General features: G+C 47.0%; 1 protein-coding gene across 1 annotated transcript in view; it reads left to right on the forward strand.

The window, feature by feature from the left end:
- The window catches only part of COL22A1 (collagen type XXII alpha 1 chain), a 250581-nt gene that overhangs the window by 188716 nt on the left and 41248 nt on the right, over positions 1 to 20617 (forward strand). The window contains exons 45-49 of the mRNA XM_078071952.1: positions 6077 to 6190; positions 6534 to 6587; positions 14803 to 14856; positions 16494 to 16547; positions 20443 to 20496. Of these exons, the coding sequence (XP_077928078.1) occupies positions 6077 to 6190; positions 6534 to 6587; positions 14803 to 14856; positions 16494 to 16547; positions 20443 to 20496 (330 nt within the window). The remainder of the gene's footprint in view (positions 1 to 6076; positions 6191 to 6533; positions 6588 to 14802; positions 14857 to 16493; positions 16548 to 20442; positions 20497 to 20617) is intronic.

The following is a 20617-nucleotide window of genomic DNA, read 5'->3' on the forward strand; positions in this document are numbered from 1 at the left end:
AATTAAATACAACTAAATACAATTAAAAATTCAGGTCCTTGGTCATGCTGGCCACAGTCTACGTACGTAATGGGCAGATGTGGCCAAAGCCTATCTTAGTGGACAGTGCACATACAGGGCATTTCCATCCTTCTAGAAAGTTCTCTGCAGGGCTGTGATAAATGCTTGGTGTGCATCTCTTACCTGATTTCCACGATTACTCTCTGAAGTTGGTACTATTTCTGTTGTTGCTTTGCGTGTAAGGAACGTGAGGCGCTGAGGGTCCGTGGCTTTCTGGGAATGCAGTCTGGTGCTCACTGATTTCAGAGACTGACTTTAACCCCACAACAAAGCTGTCTTGTGTTCTTAAAAGGGGGCCATAGGCAGAGTCAAACTGCTTGGGTATGCATCCTGCTGGTGCAAGGGCCAGAGCACAAGGCAGGGAGGTGAAGGCCACTGCCGGGCCTTTTGGCCAGGAAGGAGACCAGATCTGGGTGCAGACTTCCGCTGGTTTTCAGAACCTGTTCACTTTGTCCATGGCTGCTAAAGGCCCTGAGAAGCTGGGCATCCCTCTGCCAAGATTGGGCAAACTGTGAGGTTGCCCAGGTCCCTGCCCATGGGCCTCAGCTCTGACATGGCAGAGGGCTGGGACAGGCAGTGAGCAAGACAGACGGGTAAGGTCTATGTTTCAGGAAGAACAGTCTCGCTGCAGTGAGTAGGGAGGACCCTTTTGCTGGCTGTGTGTCAAGCCTTTGTCTTAATTTAGGGTGAAGCTTGACATTTGTGTGATCAGCTCCTTCCTCGCTTCCTGCATTCTGAACAAGCACTTGGGTGATGTCAAAGCCACAGAGTTCATGCCTGAGAGTGAGGGAGCAAAACAAAAGAGAAAAGAAAACCTTTTCAGAGAACCCCGAGACTTTTCATCTCTGTACACAATGAGATGCCTTGATGGAAAGCTATACATTTTATTTTATTTTTTAAAAAAACTAGTAGTAGAAAATCTTTCCTGATTTTAATTGACAAGAGAAAGCTTTTTTTCATAGTCAAGGACATGACAAGAAATCATTACCTATTGATTAAATTCCTTGTTTATTGGAGGCTTTTATTAGCCTCAATCATTTCTCATAATTCCGTTGCTCTAGAAAGACCTGGGAAGCTGTCCTTCCCCCACAAAGAATTTAACCTCAAGATGTCCCAGTCTTTCTGCCAATGATAACAGGAGTGTGGAGCCTCATGCTTCACGGCTACCGCACTGAGGCAGACAATTAGTCCCATCAGTGTTCCTTACCTGCTGTGGGATGCAACTGTGTTCATCAGAGCAACTGGGAACCCCAGAGGGGATGGGGCACCTACATCCAGGGTGACGCCCAAGCCTTGCTGGTCCCATGGAGCTGTACTTTGCTTGGGTCCAAGTGGGTTTCCCAGGTCAGCAGAGCCTGTTACTGCTCCAAGCTTTCTATCACCTGCTGCCATTCTGATGTAGGGTAAAGCCTGCTGGTCTGGCCCAGGTGGCTGGTGGCAGGTCCCTCCCTTGCTGAGAAGGCATCTTTTATTACAGAATATTTATCTCTGCCCCAAGGAATTTTATAGCATCACATACTTCATTCTGATAGTTGGAACACTGCCTGGGTAGAAAGTTCATCTCCTGAGTCCCTGGTAAATGAACTTCCACAGTTGGATCTGTGCCCAGCAAGGTCGTCCTCAGGATGTCTCCATCAGATGGCTCCCTTGGATAAATATTATTTCATCTGATCTTCCCAGACAGCCCAGTATGTGGGCAGTTAGGTCTGCATTTTACAGGGAGGAGGTTGAACGCAGCTGGGCAAGGCACATGTTCAAGGTAACAGAGCTGGATAGCGGCAGAGCCAAGACCCAAACCCAGTGTGTCCAACTGCAGACCCCTGTGTTTGACCCCCTATGTCACCTGCCTTCATCTTGCATGGGCCAGAACCGGCTGCCAGCTCCCTGATGAAGTACAGGTGGGTGGTGAGTTCCCTGCCTGCCGCCTAGAGGTTTGAGAGGTAGGCTGCACGGCCCTTTGGAGGGATACTGCAGTGAGGATTCAGGTATCCAGCGAGAGGTTGGATAAGATGACCTGGGGGTTACCTCTGCTGCTGGAAAACAACAGCTGCTTTCTTCGAGTAGCAAGGACTGTGGCATCCCCTCCCTTTGGTAGGCATTGGGTGGTGTGCTTACTTGGTATGCTGCACCATGCTGACTACCAGCCCAGTGAGCTGGGTTTGATGAGAACATCTCAGACAAAAGAAAGGGGACAGAGACCAGAGGGAAGCAACATTTATAGATTCCAAGGAACCCTGCAACACACCAGGTGCTCTGCATGCGTTACTTCATTTAGATTTTACAACAATCCCCTAAGGAAGGAGAAGGACCTTATGATAAGGAAATAGACTTATTTCTAAGTGACTTACCTGAGTGACTTACCTGAGCAGCTCCGTTAAGTAGAGGAGTTGGCAACCGGTATTGATGGACAAGGGCATCCGATGGGCAGATGAGGCAAAGCAGAAAATTCGGGGAGGGAAATCATATGGAAATCACAATGGCAGATTAACAGCTAAATTCGCCATGCAGTCCCCATGTGCCAGGCATGGCATCAGGCATTTTTCATCCATTAGCTCATTTCTTCCTCACCGGACTTTGAGGTTCTCCATTCACAGATTAGAAGGCTGAGGCTCAGGGCGCCTGGGTGGCTCAGTTGGTTAAGCGACTGCCTTCGGCTCAGGTCATGATCCTGGAGTCCCTGGATCGAGTCCCGCATCGGGCTCCCTGCTCAGCGGGGGGTCTGCTTCTCCCTCTGACCCTCCCCCCTCTCATGTGCTCTCTCTCTCATTGTCTCTCTCTCAAATAAATAAATAAAAAATCTTTAAAAAAAAAAAAAAAAGAAGGCTGAGGCTCAGAGGGGTGAAGCCGTGATCCCAGGGGACAGAGGCTTCCGTGTGATCTGGTTACAAGCAGAACCCTGTCTAGTCTCAAGGCATTCAGGGTAGTCCAGGGTCAAGAGGAATGGGGGGCCCCAGGAGCACGGGGGCCAGAGTGAGCGTGGGTGGGCCTGCAGACTGGGGGCTGGTCTCCCTGTGTTCCCTGGACTCTGGGGCTGGGTCAGAGCTGTAATCCAGCACCCACACTGTAAGTCTGGGCACTGCTACAGCTCGTCTTCAAGGAACAGTCTTTTTATTTATTTTATTTATTTACTTATTTAAGATAGAGCCAGTGCCAGTGAGAGAGAGAGAGAGCACAAGAGCGGGGGCTGGGGTTAGGGGCAGAGGGAGAGGGAGAGGCAGACTCCCCACTGAGCAGGGAGCCAGGGCTCAATCCCAGGACCCTGAGATCATGACCTGAGCCGAAGGCAGACGCTTCACTGACTGAGCCACCCAGGTGCCCCATTCAAGGAACATTCCTACACAGAATCTGTGATGAAGACAGACCCAGGCTGAGTTAGCCCTCCAGAAATTGGGAAGAAATAGGTGGTGAGATTTTGTATTATGCAGATATAACTGCTTTATGGTGTGGATCCCACCATTAAGAATGGTTTCCGGCAGATTGCCCTCCATCGTGTGGGTGGGCCTTGTCTAATCAGTTGAAGGCCTGAATAGACCAAAAGGCTGACCCTCCCCTGAGTAAAAGGGAATTTTCCTGCTGGACAGCCTTCAAACTGGGATGTCAGTTCTGCAGATTTCGGAGTTGTTAAGGGCAAGTCCACATAATGTCTCTCTTCCTTGATATCCCTTCACCCAGTTCAGAACAATTACGTTGAAACACTGCCATTTCTGAAGTGAAACGATTGAATACTAGCAATTTTATAAGGTTCAATTTAATGTCCACTTCCTTCTAGATGTACTTCTGTGTTATTTGTCTTGAGCCATTTGACTGTTGGCTCTGTCAGTGCGGGAATTATGTCTGTACAATTCACTCTTCTTACAGCTCTCCAAACAGTGCTAGATATGCCGCAGGTACTCAATAAATACTTATGACGTGAAAAAAAAAAAAAAAAAAGAATGGTTTCCGGATCACCACCGTGTTCTCCAATGCTAGCAGAATCTCAGTGGCGGGAATTCCTGCTGCCCCCAGGCTAGCCCCATTCCACATGTCATACACCCAATGCTGCACTCTCTCATGGATGCACCTTGTTTTAAAGAACAAGAGAAGGACTAGGAATAGGGGATTTCCTCCCAGCTCCGCTGCTCTTCCAAACAAAAAACAGCAACCCAAACCAGTATGCTTTGGTTTATCTCTTTCACCCTCACTTTGTATATCCCGACATTTGGCACTCCCCAGCCTCTAAAAATACTCACCCAGCTTCTCAAACCACCCACTAAAAGGAGATGGTGCAGGACACCGAAAGGTCAGGTGGTCAGTAGGGCATTTGGTTGGTGGATTGGGTCAGTTAGTTCATTCATGTATTGAACTCCTGCTCTGTGGAAGGCCCTTTGCTCTGAATTGGACGTGGAAAGGTAAAGCAACTCTACTCTGTTTTCTGAGAGCTCACACCTTCTTGTGCTTGGTGGGGAGGGAATGGAGTATACATGGACCACTTCAGCAGTGATGCAAGGGCAGGTGTTCTGGGGTTGTGGGTGCAGGGTCTGAAGCCGTCCCCAGTCTGAAGCAATAGGATGGCTTCTTGGTCTCAGAGACTTCTGAAGACTCTTCAGAGGTTGAATAGGAGTGAGGCAGGTGAAAGGAAGGTGAGTCATTCAGAGTCACTTTTGTGATGGAAAAACCCTTCTGTCTGGAGTTAGAGACCAAGGTGATTGCTGTCACCTGCAACATCACCTCCCCTAGGACGGAGTGTAGCTGCCGAGGGCCTGTGCAGATGCCCCCAGCCGAGCATTCCCCAGGCCGTGGTCAGTGCATTTGTTCTGTGCCAATTAACACCATTTAAGCACAGAACTCTTCAAGATACGTGCTCATTGTGGTCTCAGAGCAGAAAGGCACAGAGCCTGGGGCGCCTGGATGGCTCAGTCAGTTAAGCGGCTGCCTTCGGCTCAGGTCATGATCCCAGGGTCCTGGGACGGAGCCCCACATCAGGCTCCTTGCTCAGCAGAGAGCCTGCTTCTCTCTCTCCCTCTGCCTGCCGCTCCCCCTGCTTGTGCTCTCTCTCACTATCTCTGTCTCTGTGTCAAATAAATAAAAATAAGTAAAATCTTAAAAAAAAATAAAGGCACAGAGCCTAACAGTGGATGCTTCACAAGTAGTTTTTCATTGAGGGAGTCAATGAGTGCAGGTGGGAGTTAAGGATCCTAGCTAAGTGCACTGGGGATGATCTGATAATATTCTAAGTGCCTTCTCTGTGTTAACGCTTCTAACCTTTATCCCAAGGAGAGGGGAGGGAGCATTGCTGAGAAACAGTACCGCAGGACTCTGGGATAAGACACAGGCCGCGGTGTGCTCAAGCCAGTGAGTTTTGTTGGGTCCGCACTGCACTCCAGACTGTAAGGTCTTAGGATGACACAGGGTTAGGAATTAGGAAATTAGGAAACGTGTTCCCTGGGCTGAGAGGACTTTAAAATCACACCAGGAACTGCACTCCCCTGCCTCACTGGGCAACTCACCGACCGGCAACATTTATTAAACACCTACTTGGGACAAAGAATAATGCCAGGCGTGTGTGGTCAGACCGGGTGTGTGTGTCACGGCCAGAAAATCCCAAGGCTGTGTGCCTGTTACTTCTTTGTTCACAACCCACTTAGGCAAACCCAGGAGACAAAGAGCTCAGCTTCCAGCTTCGTTCCGTCTCCAGCTTTAGGAACAGGATGTGGATGTGTTATTTGTAACAACCCTGAATGTTTGCCTTAAGTCTGTACTGTTAATGCTTTTAAATGCTCACAGATAGTGGTGCACTTTTGACATCACTGTTGGGGGCAATACTTCACGCAGTCTGGCTGGCTAGAAGTAGGGAGAAATGAGGTAATGATCCAGACGTATCAGCACTAAAATCTGATTTCAGATGAAGAGAGAGAAAAATGCAGTTTGACACGAACACTCTGGATAATGACCTGATGCACTTGTTTGCTTTTCTATCACTTTCATGGGCCACCTTTCGCTTTACAAGGGACTATTATTTATTCTCTCTCTTTCTCAGGACATATGCAATGACTGCCCTCCTGGCCCCCAGGGCCTCCCTGGTCTGCCAGGTTTTAAAGGGGACAAAGGTCTCCCAGGAAAGCCAGGGAGAGAAGGCACAGAAGGGAAAAAGGTAAGGAGAAAAGGGGACAGTTTGTCTTCATCACTGCGATGAGATACATCATCTTAGAGATCCCAGTGCTGCCTCTCGGTACAAATGGGAGGAGGCAGAGGTCTAGGGGTCATCTGGGGGACTGGCTACCACATTAGTCATGAGCTGTGCCTGTGAATGCACAGTCACACTGAGCAGCACCACCGGCCCACACCCTTTGCTCAGACATGCTGGTGGGGAGGAGACAGGGACATTTCAGTGGGAAATCAGTGAATAGGTGTGCAAGGGCAATGACATGCTGATGACTCTCGGTATGAGCTCCAGACACTCATTCTTGATTGTTTTTCTTCTGTTCCTGCTACAGGGAGATGCTGGGCCCAGGGGCCTCCCAGGGCCTCCAGGAATAGCCGGACCACAGGTCAGTGAGCCCTCATTAACATCGTGTGCATCCACTCTGCTCATCTCACTGGTTAATCTACATCTGAGGAAGAGTGATGTCTGGTGTGGAGGAAGGATGCTTTAAAAATCATGATACCAACATTCAAGGGCTGACCATGACCTCGACTATCTCAGTGACCTTGGGAACTCATCTACAAATGCCTCAGTGGTTGAATAATGAAATGAGCTAGGGGATTGGAATAGGTAGCAGTCACTGGTTAAGATGTGAGTTTTGGGGTCAGACGGCTCTGGATTTGATTCCCAGCCCTGAGTGGAGTCAGAGCTGTGTGACCTTAGGCAAAATCTTTGACCTCTCTGGGCCTCAATCTCACCACCCACGAATGGTAAGAATAAAAGCAAGATTCAGAGATTTGTTAGAGTTGAACAATATAATACATAAAAGGAGCTAGTTGTTCAATAAACAATGTTATTAGGAAAGTGCTAAGCCAGCATGGGTGAGCATTACTGCTGCTCCTAGGAGTGACGAGGCACCCACCTACCATGGGCAGGACAGCTCTGTGCTTTCATAAGGCCAGGGAGGCAGGTCTGGGAAGAAGGAGCTGTGATCTCAGCCTTAGAACGGGAGGGGAGGCTCTGGCTGCCGAAACAGGTGTCTGGGCTGTGGTGGTTGGGTTCCTGGTGGTGACAGTAGGTAGCTCTAAGCAGAAGAGACTGTGTGAGTGCTGACATGGGGGCAGGAGGGGAGGAGAGCTGACCCTCCCCAGCCCTCACCCTCCTTCCCCTCCCCCCAGCGCCCCCGGGGGGGGGGGCTGTCCCTGATAGCCTTGGGGCCTCTGTGCCTCTGCAAGCTATGCAGGCTGCCCTCCCCCCACATTCAGGGGCAGGTGTGTCACTGTGTCTCTCCCTGTGGCCTGGCTGGGACACAGCAGTGTGGCTTGCCTGGGGACACAAGATGCGTCAGAAAATTGTCAGTAGGAGAGAGAGCTCAGGAGCCACACCTCCGGGGTTGGCATTCCCAAGGTCTAGCGTCTTACTTCTGCCCTTCCTTTTCTTGCCGACAAACTAGGGGATGTCAAAGCAGTGACCTTCCTTCCAGGCCTGTGGCCTTAAAACCTGCTCAGGAGATGCCCTCACCAGGCCTGGCACATAGCAGGCCCTCTGCCAACCTTAGCTCTACTGCTCTTTCAGCCCGTGGGGTCCCAGCCAGCGGCAGGGCCAGGACTGGGATGAGGACCTGGACGTAAGATGTAAGGGGAGCCCAAGACGTCAGTAACCAAGATAAATAAGACTTTATTGCAATATTTTTTAGAACTTTAAAATTAGTGCAGTTGACCCACAAGGAACAAAATGTCACAATTTTAAATAAAGATGGGACCTAACCCTCCACTGAACTGCTCACCTTCCTCACTCCCCCTAATCCCAGGCCCATCAGAGCCCCATTTATTTACATTTTTATATTTTGTTCATCTTGGATTATTTGGCATTAATTTTTATTTTTTAAATACGACACTGGACTATTATTTATTTTGGATACTGATGTTTCTAGAATCCTTTACGTGTTTACACATAGGTAAGTGCTCACTTGCCTTACCCTAGGGTCAGCCCTGGAAAATGGGGTTGGAGCTCTTACTAGTATATTAGGATGCAAACAGAAATACTGTGGTGTAATAGAGCACTCACTGGAGCTGTTGGGTATCAGGATGGAAAACATCCCGACTTCCCAGGACTGCCTGGCAGGCTAAGACATCGAGTGTTTGCGGCCCATAGACTCGGTGAAGTCTTACAGGGTTTTGACGTACCCAGAGCTCTTGCTTCAGGAACTATAGATGTCAGGTCTCAGTGTAGCTGGAACAAGAGATTTTCCCCGCCCATCAGGTCAGTGTTAGGTTAAGAGATGACCATAAAGCGTAGCATCACCTGCGCTATTACCCTGCTTTATGGGGTTATCAGCTGGGGCTAAGCTCCTTGCCTGGAGGAATCTGCAGGCAGCCAGTTTCAGCTGATCCTCTTTAAGTAACCTTTGCTGTCAACTCTGGGCTGCTGCGTTTGCCTCTGCTGAGGAATGGCTTTTATTCAGAGAAACAAAAGCAAATCAATTAAACAGATAAGGAGTTCCCTCCACTGAGTAAGGATTGTTTTCTTTATCAGCCCAATCCCACTTGAAGTACTGGTATCTTGGGACAATGGCTCTGCCTTTGTTCCTTTATAATTCGCTTCCAGGGAGGGTTTGTTCCTTTGCATATTCAGAGAGAGCCAAAGAAAGCTTCCATCCAGAAAAAGCACAAAAACTAGTGCCCCAGGTGAGAGACAGGGTTCTAGCTGTCTCCACTTGGGGAGTCCATGGTGACCTTGAGAAGTTGGCAGGACTGGGGGTCCACCCTACATAATGAGCCCTCAGGCAGTTACAGTGGGCAGTATACCCAGTGTTCTAAGGGCCAAGGGCCAGGTTACCTGTTTTACAGCATGGTCTCTTGCAATGGTCAGCATGATCCTAGGAGGTAGGGATATTATCCCACTCTACAGACAAGGAAGTGAAGGCTTAGCAAGGTTAAAAGCCAGTACTCCCAAACTACTAGGTGATACAGCAAAGGGGGATCCTTGCTGGCCCAGCTGTAGGACCACCCAGCCCCCTTAGTATGCTGTCAAAACTTAGTTAACAGTGGGACCAGCATCAGCACCAAGGACAGCTCCCAGGCGGCTTCCTGGGTCCACCACCTATTGTTGGGGAAATGAGTCAGGGAGGAGTTAATTGTCTCCTTTGAGGACTCACAGGCTTGCCTTCAAATCCAAGTCCCTCTCCATGCTCTTCATTCATCCCACACCACTCTCCAGAAAACAGACGGGAGGACTGTTTCATTTTCTCTCTATTGAACCTTGCTTATCAAATGAGCTCTCAGCTAGACCTGCGGATGTGAAGATGAATTTGTACACTGAAAATGCTACCAGTGGCCGAGCACTTACGATTATTGTTCTTGTGCTTTCATAGCCAGAGGCACCAGGTGTTCACTGGTCCAGTGCCTCTCCAAGGGCGTTTGTTTGCTTGTTTGTTTGCAATTGTGATCCTGCATCTGGGAGATCAGCTTTCCCAAAATTTATTTTGCAGATTTGCAGCTGCTCTGACTGGTGGCTGGGTCTGGGGAGGTTAATGCCACAATCGATTACAGATTCATTGTAGAACTTTCAAACTGTGTGAAACACCGACTTTCGGGGATGGGGTCTGGAGATAGTGGCTGCTGTTACGATTATGATCCATGCTGAGGAGGAAGAAGGAACAAGATGATAATCAGAGTGAAGACCCTGGGAATGTGCTTTTCTGCAGAGTCCAATGTAAAACCCTCTCCCAGTAGGAAATGCTGATTATTCTCTCCTCCATGAAAAGCATTTAGGTTTCTTCTCATTCATGTGCCCACCAGCCAGGTAATGGGAACTGCAGGGACTGGAGACACTAGATGAGCAGAAGCCCCCACTTGGACCTTCTGGATAATTCTGGGGGCCAGAGATAAGACCTCCTCTGCTACTATTCGAACTACCAGAAGAGGCTCTCAAATCCGTTCCTGCCCAGAAGGTACCCCATGCCATTTGGTTTATGCTGTCTTCAGGAGCATAGGTCTCTTTCATCCAGAGCTGCCTCAATCCTGGAAGATTCTCACCAAGCATCCCCTTCAAAGTTCCCTTCTGGGTCAGGAGGTGTAGAGGTAGGTCAGATATGGACCATGCCTCCTAGGGCCCAATGTTGTGTTGGAGAAGAAAGATCTACAAGCCGGTGGTTTGTACAAAAGTCAGACTGGGGCTGGGGGCAATCAAGATGGGCGGACACAGGCTGGGCTCTGGAGGTCAGTGAGTGGTTCCCCATCTGGCTCTGCTGCTTGGTAGCTGAGTGCATTTCACTTACTACTTATAGGACTTGGGCAGTTTATTTGACTTCTCTGAACCTCGGGTCCTTCATCTGTAAAAGAAGAGCCATATGGTCTATCTCACAAAGAGGATGTGAGGATTGAACAAGGAAACATTTACAGAGCACCAGGCGTGGAACCAGCTGGGTACATCTAACCGCAAGTGGTCCTCATAATTGTTTCTCTAAATGAATAGCAGTTGTAGCAAATGGTCAGGAGAAGAGTAAATGGCTTTAAGGAAAATAATGCCATGGGGCAAGGGGTCTCCTATGAAGGCCACCTGGAAGAGGTAGGATTTTAGTTGCATTGGAAAGTGAGGCAAGGATTTGTCAGACGTCCTTGGCGAATGGCTTTCTAGGCGGTGAAACAGCACACAAAAATTCAGGGCCAGGACTTACTCTGCTAGTAGCAGAGAATCATTAATTTGAGAAGGTTTAGGCCCTGCCCTCCACAGTTTGTAAACCCCTTGAGAAAATTGCCTTTTTGGTGGATTCACAGAAACCGACATCCTTCGAGCAGTTCCTGGTATGAACACAGCCTCTAAGTAATTGTTACATTGTGCGCTTAGCACATGATGGTATTGAGGAAATATAATTAAAAACTAAAGAAAATCTTCTCCCAACCCAGGAAAACCTCTCGCTCTCTTCTGTAGCCCGGCAGCCGTACCTGCTGCATACAAGTCCTCAAGATAAACAGTAACTGGTCCTCAAGTCAGAGGACTTGATAGCACCATTCTCCAGACATGTTCATCCTAAGTTGACCTGGGAATTAGGGGATCATCTGTGTTAGTTCATTAGCTTTATAGAAAGGAAAAACGAGCTCTCATCTTTACGACAGGAGGTAGTTCTGCAACTTGGAGCAAGAAACCTGCTTTTCCCTTAGGCTCCCTTTCCCCATGGAGACTGGGGGATTGGGGGAGCTCTCTTCCTTGATGATTGATTATATTTCAAAGGGACGGATGCCAGGTCCTAGAGAAAGACTTTTCTGAGTCCTGGATCTGGCAGGACTTATTTAGCTTTTAAGAGGATTTACATACATTTCAAAGAGACAGAGAACAGACAGTGACAAGTTTTCTAAAGTAAATGCTCTAAGAAAAAAGGTTTGGGAAGAGAATCTCTTCCCTTCTTTTTATGGGGGAGATTTAAGCCCTGACAATGGCTCTGAATAAACATCATCTAAGAGAACTGAGCTATAAAGTAATGAACTAGTAATCTTTCTAGAATATAAACTCCAGGTAGGCAGGGATGTTGTTGTTTCCTTGATTGCTGTATCTCCAGTGCTTTTAGAAAGTTTCCTGGAGCACTCTCAGTCAGACTTCTAGGCTGTAAATGCTATGCTCTTGACATTATAAAACCAGTGGGACAAGGCATCATGCCTATGGAAATAGCCAGAAAAGTAACTTGGGCAGGAAGAGGCAGTTTGAATACAGATAGATCTGGATTAGGCTCCAAATCTTGCTTTTTGTTAGCTGTGTGACCTTGATGAATGACTTAACCTCTCTGGTCTTCAGATTTTTTATCTATACACTCTGGTCAGACCCCCACCACACAGAGTAGTCTTAATGGCTAAATTAAATAACCGGGCATGTTAAATTTTTTTTTTTTTTTTTTTGCATCAGCTCAGGATATAAACAAAGAAATACACGGAATGGGATCTCATGTGGAAAGGCCCGGCAGTGTGCCCAGAGGAGTAGAGGCTTGGTAAATGTCAGTCCTCTCTTCTGGAAGGAAGTGAGTCAGGGTTGGGGGTGGCTGTGTTTGCTTTGATCCTTAGCTGCAGCAGAGAAGGAGACAGGACAACTGTGGAGATCCTTGAGCTCCTGACATTTTCACTGCTGGGAGTTGAAGGTTGAAACCACCCTAAGCCCAGACTGAGGACTGGGATTTGAAAAGAAACCATTTACTTTTAAGGCAATTGTCCTAAATGTCAGAGAAGCAGTGTGCTATTCTATGTCACTTCTTTTCATTGAGATTATAATACGGCCTGCAGACAGTTTGCTGGCTTTATAGATTGAAAAGCAGTAGAACTAATTACATGTAAAAATGTTGGAACAAATGCTTTTCCCCTTGTGAACCTTTTTTTCTCCTCTGCACACTGGCCTTTGGCCCCCAGCACGGCTCAGGGAGGCAGCCGGGGAATGTTATAGGTCCTCAGTGAGCTGCTGACATGGCATGGCCATGTGGATGGGAAGAGGGCTGGACCCTATGTTTCAGGGGGTGAATTGTGGGGCTCTGCACCTGGATGGACTCTCCTAGATTGACCTGCCCCCCTGTGTCCTACATTTACTGGATGAATAAACCCAGAGCACAGAGGGGATGTGATCTGCTCAAGGATGCAGAAACGAGAGGTGACAGGCCTGGAGCCAGAGCCAAGGTTGACTTATTGCAAAAGACTTATTTTACTGCATAATGCATACTTTTAAAGGAACTGACATGTTTTTGGTTAATAATATTTTACTGAAATATATTTGTTGCCACAGTAAATGCAGAGCCAAAATAGGTGACAGTTAAGAGAGATTGGAACCTTTGAATGTAACTTTCAAGGTTAGTCTGTGAAAAATATTTTTGATAGGTTTCATATCATGAGTGTCTTAACCACAATAATGACAGCAATGATGATGGTGATGGTGGTGATCATGTTGATAGAGGTGATGGTGATGATGATGATGATAGTGATGATGGTGAGGATGATGATGGTGAGGATGATGATGGTGAGTTTGATGATGGTGAGGATGATGATGGTGAGGATGGTGATGGTGATGATGATGGTGAGGATGATGATGGTGATGATGATGGTGAGGATGATGATGATGATGGTGATGATGATGGTAAGGATGCTGATAGTGATGATGATGATGGTGATGATGATGGTAAAGATGCTGATAGTGAGGATGACAATGGTGATGATGGTGATGGTGATGATGATGGTGAAGATGATGATGGTGATGATGATGGTGAGGATGATGATGATGGTGATGATGATGGTGAGGATGCTGATAGTGAGGATGATGATGGTGATGATAGTGATGATGATGTTGAGGATGATGATGGTGATGATGATGGTGAGGATGATGATGATGGTGACGGTGAGGATGGTGATGATGATGGTGATGATGGTGATGGTGATGGTGAGGATGATGATGGTGATGATGATGATGGTGATGGTAACAGTGATGATGATGGTGGTGATTACAATGATGAGAAGGATGATAGCTAACAATGAATTCATTACTAGCTTATGCACTTTGTAGATTTTAGGTCATTTAATGCTCACAACAATCCCATGACAAAGGTTCTGTTTTTATCATTCTCATTTTAAAAGATGGAGACAGGGTATTAAAGAGGGCACATATTGCATGGAGCACTGGGTGTTATATACGAAAACAATGAATCGGGGATCACTACATCAAAAACTAATGATGTATTGTATGGTGACTAACATAACATAATAAAATTTAAAAAAATAAAAGAAAGAGACAGAGTTGAAGCAGGTTGCCCAATGACAGGGTTAGTAATGACAAAGCCAGGGTTCAAATACAAAATAATTTACAAAAATAATTATAACTAATGTTTATTGAGCTCTTGCTATGTTCTGTTCTCTGTGCTGTGTCGATTTTATTCTCCCAACACTTCATGAGATAGGCAATCATAATTTTCTCTATTTTATAGATAAACAAGAAATCCTATAACTCACAGTTTAAGTGACCCACTCAAGGTCACACAGCTAGTAAGGGAGGGAGCAAGGAGCATACATATGTATGGATGGAGTCTTCTTCCTCAGCCTGTTGGGCAGTGCTGTCCTGTCCACTGTCTCAGCTTCTCCCTCTTCCCACCTCACACCAGACACTATGCTGACTCGGCTCCTTTCCCTCCCACACCCAAACATCCCAGTTTCCTCCTGATTGCCCCTCCTCTCTTCGTCCTGGGCCTTCCAGCCCACCCTGTACAACAGTCAAGGAGCCCTTCTGAAACCAAGAGTAGTGATACATCCTTCTCATGGTTCCCAGTGTCTGCAGCTCAATCCAGGTTTAAGGGGTAAACATCCAGGGCTCTCAGTGAGGTAGGTACTGCCTGCCTCCCCAGTTCCATTTTGCACTGACCCCCATCAGCACCCCACAACCCAGTTAAGCCATTCCATCAGCAGTTCCTCAACCAGACTCCCTTGCTTCTCTCTGCGGACACCATGCCTGGCCTGCAGCTCAAACTTGGTAAGAGTTGGATGAAGAAAGAGTAAATGGATGAATAAATGAATACATAGGTAGATGAATGCATGCAAACTTTTTTCTTTTGCAATGTAGTTCTAGCAAAATTTCCAGTGAGCTTCTTTCTTTTTTCTCCCAAGGGAAGTAAAGGGGAACGTGGTGCAGATGGTGAAATTGGACAGAAAGGTGACCAGGTAAGAACTTACTTTATAATGAACCTGAAGAGACATCACTATTTCTCCTAGATGAATTTCATTCTGCCATTTCTGACATCACCACTTGGATCTTCTTTGCTTGCAGTAGGATTTTTTTTTTTTTTTTAACCACATTTTCATGGTTTCCATCTTGATTCCTGTGGTTCACTGTCACATTCTCCTTCCCCAGTTATCTGAGCAGACTGCCTTTTCTGATTTCCTTTTGTTTTGTTTTTCTGGACTCTCTTACACTTAGAGCTCTAGTTCACTAAAATGGTTGTCATCCATTACACAATGCCCCCTTCTTTCCTCCCTCCTATTACTCTTTAAGTACCTATCACAGAACTCACGGTGCTAGTTGAAATGTTACACAGATGCCCCTTCTGTGCTCAGTGCCCAGCCAGCCCTGTTGGACCACTTCTCCAAATGCATTTTAAGATAGCGCCCACGCAACATACTCCTCTTTCTCTGGGTTTGAACACGGCATCGCCATCATCATTTATCTAGTGTTACCAGCTGATTCTGCAGTCCAGCTCCCCAGCCTCCAACAGCCTTTCTGCCATTTAAACTGGCTCCTGCTTGGCAGCTGTCTCTCTTCCCTTTCCCTTTCCTCCCTCCCACCTGCCCTCTGCCCATCACTCCTCTGTGCATCTCCCCATCGGTCCTCCTTGTAACCAGCTGCATGCCAGGCATGGCACCAGGCTCTGAGATGCAGAGGGAGTAATGGGCAAATCCCTGACCTCAAGGGGCTTTCTGCTCCATGAGGGTGAAGCAGGTGAGCAAGCACTCCAGAAGCAGTGAGTTCAGAGCTATGCTCAAGGTCGGAACGACATGCTCAGCTAAAATTCCCTCTGTATTTGGAAAAACAAAATGTGTTTGGGTTATTCTTGCAACAGCGAATTTTCAGAACTAGTATGCTCTATTCTGACTATTACAGCTTGTGTTTCCCAGTAGCAGGAGATAGAGGTGGAGGGCAGGGAAATTTTCCATGGTGGTGTGTCTGCTTTTATAAAACATTGTCCTACAAAGACTAAACATTAAATGCAATTCCCTCTGGCTGTTTAGCTCCTGCTGTAATACACATAGACTCTGCTCTGCATGGAGACATGACTCTCTTTCTTAAAGTAACTGCAACACTGTTATAGTAAGGATGCCATGATTCGGTAACCCCAACAGTTTCCATTGTGAGCGTATGTTGTGTGTGCATATGCATTTATTTGCTTTCAGATTTTTATTATGGGATGTTTCAAGCATACACAAAAATTAGAAAGCATAATAAAAAGACCCTCCCCCATACCTATCACCTAGCCACAGAATCTTGCAGCCATTATGGCCACTTCCATTTTCGTCTGTGTCCTCAACCCCTTCCCCACACCGTCTTCCTTCACTTTTTGTTGAAGCAAATCCACTTTCAGGAGAGATTCGTTTTTGTAAATATTGTTAGATACTTTCTCAACCTATGGAAACACCAGCAATATGTACAAAAAAAGAAAGTGTTTTTGTGGCCAGTGCCTTTATCCAAAATTGTTACTGGAGTTAGAAGTCAGATTCTGGATTGTTATCTGAAATTTGGTAGTCACCAAAGTGAAAAACTTCTTATGAGTCATTTTGAACAATTGCCTCTTGTGTTTTCCTAGGGTCATCCTGGAGTTCCCGGTTTCATGGGGCCCCTAGGGAACCCTGGGCCACGGGTAAGTGATGATTTTGAACCCCCTCCTCTTTTGGCTTTGACATTTGCACGCATTTCCATACTCATTGGACCTGCCTCTTACTTTAAGGACCAGGCTGACACCTGAAAGGTGTCCAGGGCTGAACAGAAGGTGCAGGTCCCAGAGGGACAAGGGGTCAAGGATGGGTACTTGACTCCAAGGGACCCAGTGGGGTCAAGGATGGAGTGACTTGAATAGGTGGAGCTGCTGGGCAGTGCAGTTAGAATGCTGTTGGGACCAGGGCGGCGTTGGCAGGGATGGGCAGGCTTGATGTATTATTAATTTCCATCTATCTGGGGTGGTGGGAAACCTGAGATAATTGCAAGGTTAGGATCTTTTGTGAGAAATGGAGAAGCAGCTTGCCCTCTTCCGTAGGATCCTGTCCCATGGCAAGAGGCTCTGGGAATCACAGAGTGTCTCCATAAGCACAGACTTTCCTGGATTTACTACAATTAATGACAATAATAAATCACTAAAAAATATTATTATCATTGTTACCATCTTGAACCATTCATTCATTATCGTTCTAAGGCACTTGTCATCAATATACTGTAGATACTGTGACTATCATCCCATTTGCCCCCATTGGGCCCCTGAGCAAATGTTCTTCCTTGCTCTGGTAGTAATTGTATCTCTGACCCCGACTGATGCACTTCTTAGCAAATCCGTCTCCCTTTGGTCTAAACTGCCCACAGATGAGTCTTGTTGCTCCTGTGCTCAGAGTCCACCGTAGTTGATGCTCACGTATCCAGCCAGGGTAACCACGGTAACGGGCAGCGCGAATGAGCATCCTCACCAAGCCCAGGACCGGTCCCCTGCGACTTCCCATGTGTTCTCCAGGAGCCCTGGCCACCCCCAGACCTTGCAGAACGAGGGATTACTGGTAATGGCTAAAGGACAACCGAAGGGAACCCACTTCAAATCGGGACCAACCTAACATAATCAATAAAGAAGCAGAGGCTGGGTTAGGATCATGAAGTTAAAAATGTGTGCCATTAATCTTGCCTTGTCTTCTTTTTAACAACCCTAAATGACTTCTAATTGTAAGTATGTTAATTCTTAGAATAAATTAGGTTGTTTTAAATGTATTTTTTTCAATAAAATCATACAGGAGCATGAAACTGCATCTTTTACTTCAAAACTGACTTTTACAGCAAACTCATAAAAAGTACATTAACTACAAAAGTATGAAAGCTTTCCCAGTTTACTGGAGAGCTCACCTCAAATCTTGGATCCTCAGCTCACTTCCCACCTTCCCCCCGCACCCACCAGCGCCTGTGCTGTTAGCATCCTTTTCAGTTTCTCAAGACTTCATGCCTCACTGTTGCGTCTCTGCCATGAGCGAGATTGCGAACTGCCTTGCCAGGGGATGGGTCAGTCTGTTGCCATTTAGGTTCATGAAATTCTGCATTTTCTTTAAAGAAATAATTTCACATGGGAAATTCCTTTGTATCGTATTTGTTTGTGTTCCTGGATTTTGTGGCATCTGATGCTCAGGCACAAGAGAAACTGATCAAGATGGCAATGTTACAGATAATGGTTAGTGCGAATTGAGGAGGGACATTTGAGAAGGAAATAATTTCATATTACAGTTTTCATATCACAACGACTTTAGCTTCTCCATGCAACCTAATAGCTGAGGGGCTCCCGAAGTGAAGGTGGAGTAAAAGCCCCATCCCCACCCCACCCTGGTCGCTCCAAAGCGTATAACACATCTCCAGTGCAGATGAAACCATGTTCTCCTCTCCTTGGAAATTGCTCTTTGGACTCTATGACAGCTGTAGGAAATGGCTCCTGGTTTATGGTTCTCATGCTAGATGATGAATCTGGGATTCAGAAACAGTCTCCATCTGATCAATGTGTTCAGTTCATTCAGTTGATGTTTACTGAGCTTCTGCTTTGTGCCATGCTCTGTACTGTTCTTTGTCATTGGGAGTGGATGCCAGTCGCCCGTCCATTCAGGTTCAGTGGCCAGTCATCCAGAAGCAACTCGAGAGCAGGAAACCCTCCTGGTCGTTTATGCATTGTTTCTTCACGTGCTTCCATGTCGGACGCTGTAACCAGGGATATAGATACCAAGCAGATAAGGCTCCTTTATTATTTTTACTTCAAAGTTGATTTCCTGGTGCTCAGCTGGCCTCCTTCTTTCGGAGAAAGCCCTTACCCTGTTCCCAACCCGCTGTATGGAATTTAATTCCAACATAGCTGGGTTCCAGGGTATAGGGTGCTGCGGGGTTTTGGCAAAATTATATAGAAGAATCCAGTAGAAACGCCATTGTTCTGCTAGGTTTGAACTAGATGTGGAGGTTCCCAGCAGCGGCATGAATCTTGGGCTATGTATGCAGGTATTATCAACATCCCTTTATTTCATGAACATTTACTGGCTCCTCACCTAGTGAAAGAGGTGGAGGCAAATCTGACTGCATCTTATCCCTGGGGATTTACCTTACATGGCCAGCAAGACCTATCTTCCATAGCTGTATCAAATTTCCTTGAGGCCCATGATGTAGCCATATCTGTAACCCTAACAATTGGCCAGCGCTTGGTATGACATAGGCACTTGATAAGTGTATATAAAAAACCTAAAGACTGCTGGAAAGGTACTACAAGACCTTGCTTATTTGTCCTCCCATACTTAGTTCATATCTGCAGCGTTCCCAGTCATGGCCTGGCCAGTAGACACACTGCTGTTATCAGTGCTTGTGATAACGAAGAACCCTTTAGGGAGAGCCCTTAGTGAGTGCCAGGGCTGGCTAACTCTAGGTAGGACCTTACTCAGTTCTCTCAACAACTCAAGTGAAATAGGTCCTCTCTTTCTCTCCAGTGCACAAAGGAACTGAGAGATACAGAGGAGTAAAATAACATGGAGAACCAGGACATGGACCCAGGAACTCTGGCTCTGGGAGGGTGCACCCCAACCAACACCCTCTGTTCTGTGCTAAGCATGCTGTAGGCAATGCAATGCCTCCTTACCCTCCTTACAGCCTGGGCAATCATATCACTTCCAGCCTTTTGCCAACAAGGACACTGAAGTACCACTTGAGCAAAGCTAGAAAGAAGCAGTGTATTCGTTAGTCTAAAGAATCTCTGCCCCATCTGCCAGCCAGCCCAGCTTTTCATTTATTCATTTATTCAAGAAATAGTGAGCACCCACTATCTCCAAGGCACTGTTTTAGCTCCCAATAAAGCAAATAGTCAACAAACACTAGGGTGTCAGAAGGCGACAAGGCTAGGAGGAGCATAAAGACGTTAGAAGGGGCAGGGACTTGGGTTTTGGATTTGGGAGGCAGGTGATTTTTCACTGAGCTGGGATGGGGATGAGGGCAGGCTGTGAAATCTGAGCCCCGGGAGATTGGATTACGGGGGGTGGGGGGGTGCAGCATGGGAGAGAGCCCTCAGCAGAGGCAGATCTGGGCTCACTCTGCTGCACTTACTCACCTGTGTAGAGCTCCTTGTTCATGGATCTGTCCATGCATTTCTCATCCCTGGGTTGACACAACCAAGTGCCTTCCTTGATGACCTGGAACATAAATCCAGTTCATTTTTGCCTCTGTCCTGAAATGTTCCCTGATATTAGCTAAAACGTCCACTGTGAAGTGAGACCGTTTACCGTTGTCTTAGGGATGACTGTGGATGCTCTGGTCCTTTGTGCAATGCTTTGTGCAATGTGGCTTCTGTGCTCCCAACATCTTTTGTCTTCCCAGAGTCCTGCCCCACCTGCTGGGGAGGGCAGAAGCACGTCGGAGTACTTATGGTTCCAGCCACCAGGGAGGGGCTCAGGATGCACCTTTGTGCACCATGTGCTTCGTGCACAAAGAGGCGCTAATGACCATGGTGCAATGTACAACAAACTAACTTCCTGCTCTATCATCCGTAGGGAGCAGACGGAATTGCTGGAGCTGCTGGCCCTCCAGGAATCCAAGGGCCGCCGGTAAGTTCCTCAGTGGACTGGATCTGCCTTGAGTCTGTGTTTGGGCATCCCCGGAACCCAGGTGTCTGCCATCCCTGCCCTGGTCCTCCCTACCTCCTTGGCTCACTCATCCCAAGTATTC

Source organism: Halichoerus grypus, chromosome 5 (genome assembly GCF_964656455.1).
Source record: "Halichoerus grypus chromosome 5, mHalGry1.hap1.1, whole genome shotgun sequence".
Classification (NCBI taxonomy): Eukaryota; Metazoa; Chordata; class Mammalia; order Carnivora; family Phocidae; genus Halichoerus; species Halichoerus grypus.